Source organism: Rhincodon typus, chromosome 49, assembly GCF_021869965.1.
Source record: "Rhincodon typus isolate 14 chromosome 49, sRhiTyp1.1, whole genome shotgun sequence".
NCBI lineage: Eukaryota > Metazoa > Chordata > Chondrichthyes > Orectolobiformes > Rhincodontidae > Rhincodon > Rhincodon typus.
In genome coordinates this window covers 3948057-3950556 of record NC_063380.1, presented here as the reverse complement: position 1 = coordinate 3950556, position 2500 = coordinate 3948057, and the positions used below count along the sequence as shown (strand labels likewise).

Genomic DNA, 2500 nt, shown 5'->3' with positions numbered 1-2500 from the left:
CTGGAGTCACATGTAGGCCAGACCAGGTAAGAGGGCAGATTTCCTTCCCTGAAGGACATTAGTGAACCAGATGGGTTTTTCCCGACAATTGGCAACAATTTCATGGCAATCAGCAGATTCTTAATTCCAGACTTCTTAAAAAATTACTGAATTCAAATTCCACCATCTGCCGTGGTGGGATTCGAATCCGGGTCCCCAGAACATTAGCTGGGTTTCTGGATTAACGGGCGCCTGGCCGTCTCAGGGGCTGGGTGACGGCGGGCGCCTGGCCGTCTCAGGGGCTGCTATTTCAACATGTCTACCTGCAGTCCTCACCTTCCTCCTGGATTCCTCCAGCATCTTCTCTCTGGCCTTCCTGAGAATTTTGGACTGTCCTGATTTGGGAGCCAGTTCCTTCGCTTGCTGCTCCTTCAAGGCTTGTGTTTCGGGACTGGCCTGGATGGTGAATGGCTTCTCGACACTACAATCCTGGGTGTCATCCACGACTGGGAAAAGAAAGACCAGAGACGTCACCATGTAGACACTGTCTCATTTCATTCTCAGGTATTTTCGATTGGTGGGGGAAAAGAGCTACCTCAAACTCCAAGGACAGTTGCCTGACCCTCACTGTAAGCAGTGCTTACACAGCTGCCTGTTCAAATCGGGGAGGTTACTCCAAACATGGCAGTGGTCTGAATGGAGATTCAGCTGGCAACAAAGAGCTGATTGGTCTAGAGGTAGGTGATGATAAAGACAATCCGCCTGCCAACTGCAATTGCAAAATACGATTGGCTCTGGGGTAGCTGAACAGCTTCTGGATGCAAACGTTGGGTCAGGCTTTGAAACAGCAAGGAGATGACCTTTACACTGCCATCAAACGAACCCACAAGCCTCAAGAGAGCCAGTTCATCTCCCCCTCATAGGTTGCTGCAAGTTGTGGCTGTTCACCGATAAATCGAGAGACTTCATAAGTTGTGTGCCAGTTGCTCTGTGCCTCCTGTGGGTAAATGAAACTACTGGCAGAAGGAAAAATGAAGGTGCAGCAAGTCCTGACAATCCACGAGGATCATCTCAGTGAACTCAGGCCTTCCCAGTCTTTCCGTGCATCCAAGGAGTTTAATTCAGATAACTGTCAGGTGCTGCATTTTGGAAAGGCAAACCACGGCAGGACTTATACACTTAATGGTAGGGTCCTAAGGAGTGTTGCTGAATAAACAGACCTTGGAGTGCTGGTTCATAGTTCCTCGAAAGTGGAGTTGCAGGTGGGCAGGGTGGTGAAGGTGGAGTTTGGTGTGCTTGCCTTTATTGGTCAGTGCGTCACGTATAGGAGTTGGGTTGGTCATGTTGCAGCTGTACAGGACATTGGTTAGGCCGCTTTTGGAATACTGTGTTCAGTTCTGGTCTCCCTGCTTTAGGAAGGATGTTGTGAAACTTGCAAGGATGCAGAAAAGATTTACAGGGATGTTGCCAGGTTGGAGAGTTTGACCTATAGGGAAAGGCTGCACAGGCTGGGGCTATTTTCCCTGGAGCGTCAGAGGCTGAGGGGTGATCCTATAAAGATTTATAACATCATGAGAGACGTGGATAGGGTGAATAGTCAAGGTCTTTTACCGCAGGTGAGGGAGTCCAGAACTAGAGGGGCATAGGTTTAAGGTGAGAGGGGAAAAGGGACCTGGGGGCAAGTTTTTCATGCAGAGGGTGGTGAGTGCATGGAATGAGTTGCCGAAGAAGTGGTGGAGGCTGGTATATTTATAACAATTAAAAAGCATCTGATGGGTACATGAACAGGAAGGATTTAGCAGGATATGAGCCAAACGCTAGCAAATGGGACTAGATTAATTTAGGATATCTGGTCAGCATGGATGAGTTGGGATAAAGGGTCTGTTTCCATGCTGTATGACTCTGACTACAAACAGTAATCATTGTTTCATAGAGAAACCTGCTCTGTGCTGTGTAAATTGAGGAATTTTGCGTAATCCAGTAAAATATTTAACGTCTGTGACAGCTCCACGACTAGCTCTGTCTCTCAATCTGTCTCAAATTGCCTTTCTTCTCCATTGGTGTCCTTGTCTCTCTCTCTCTACCCACTTTCTGACTCTCTCTCACTCTCCCATCTCCCTCTCTCTCTCCTCTGCCCGTCTAGTGAAGTATTTGACACTCACTGACGACGCGGTCAGCCACAAAGGGATGGTACAGTAGTGCTGGCCAGGACAGTCTCTGCCGGGGATCCTTGGTTAACAGACCCTGCAGGAAGCACTAACAGAAAGAGAGATGGTCACAAGAAGAGATTGTACAGCTTGCAAAGACAGCTGCACTCACTGTTCGAATGTCGCTGGTGTACACATAGCAGAGTCGCAAGTCAAACAATCAGTGCTCCCTTGCTCAGTACTTCCCCACGACATGCAGCGCTCCCTCAGTAAGTACAGCTCCCCCCCGACAGTGCAGCGCTCCCTCAGTAAGTACACTCCACCCCTGGCAGTGTGGCACTCCCTCAGTAGGTACACCTCCCCCCCTGACAGTG

The 2500-nt window shown here is 49.1% G+C and overlaps 1 protein-coding gene across 1 annotated transcript in view; it reads right to left on the bottom strand.

Annotated features, from left to right (window-relative positions):
• LOC125488088 (serine/threonine-protein kinase 36-like) overlaps nt 1-2500 on the bottom strand; it is a 31023-nt gene that overhangs the window by 23834 nt on the left and 4689 nt on the right. Inside the window, exons 6-7 of the mRNA XM_048620912.1 lie at nt 2142-2235; nt 316-485 (exon numbers count right to left, since the gene is read on the bottom strand). Of these exons, the coding sequence (XP_048476869.1) occupies nt 316-485; nt 2142-2235 (264 nt within the window). The remainder of the gene's footprint in view (nt 1-315; nt 486-2141; nt 2236-2500) is intronic.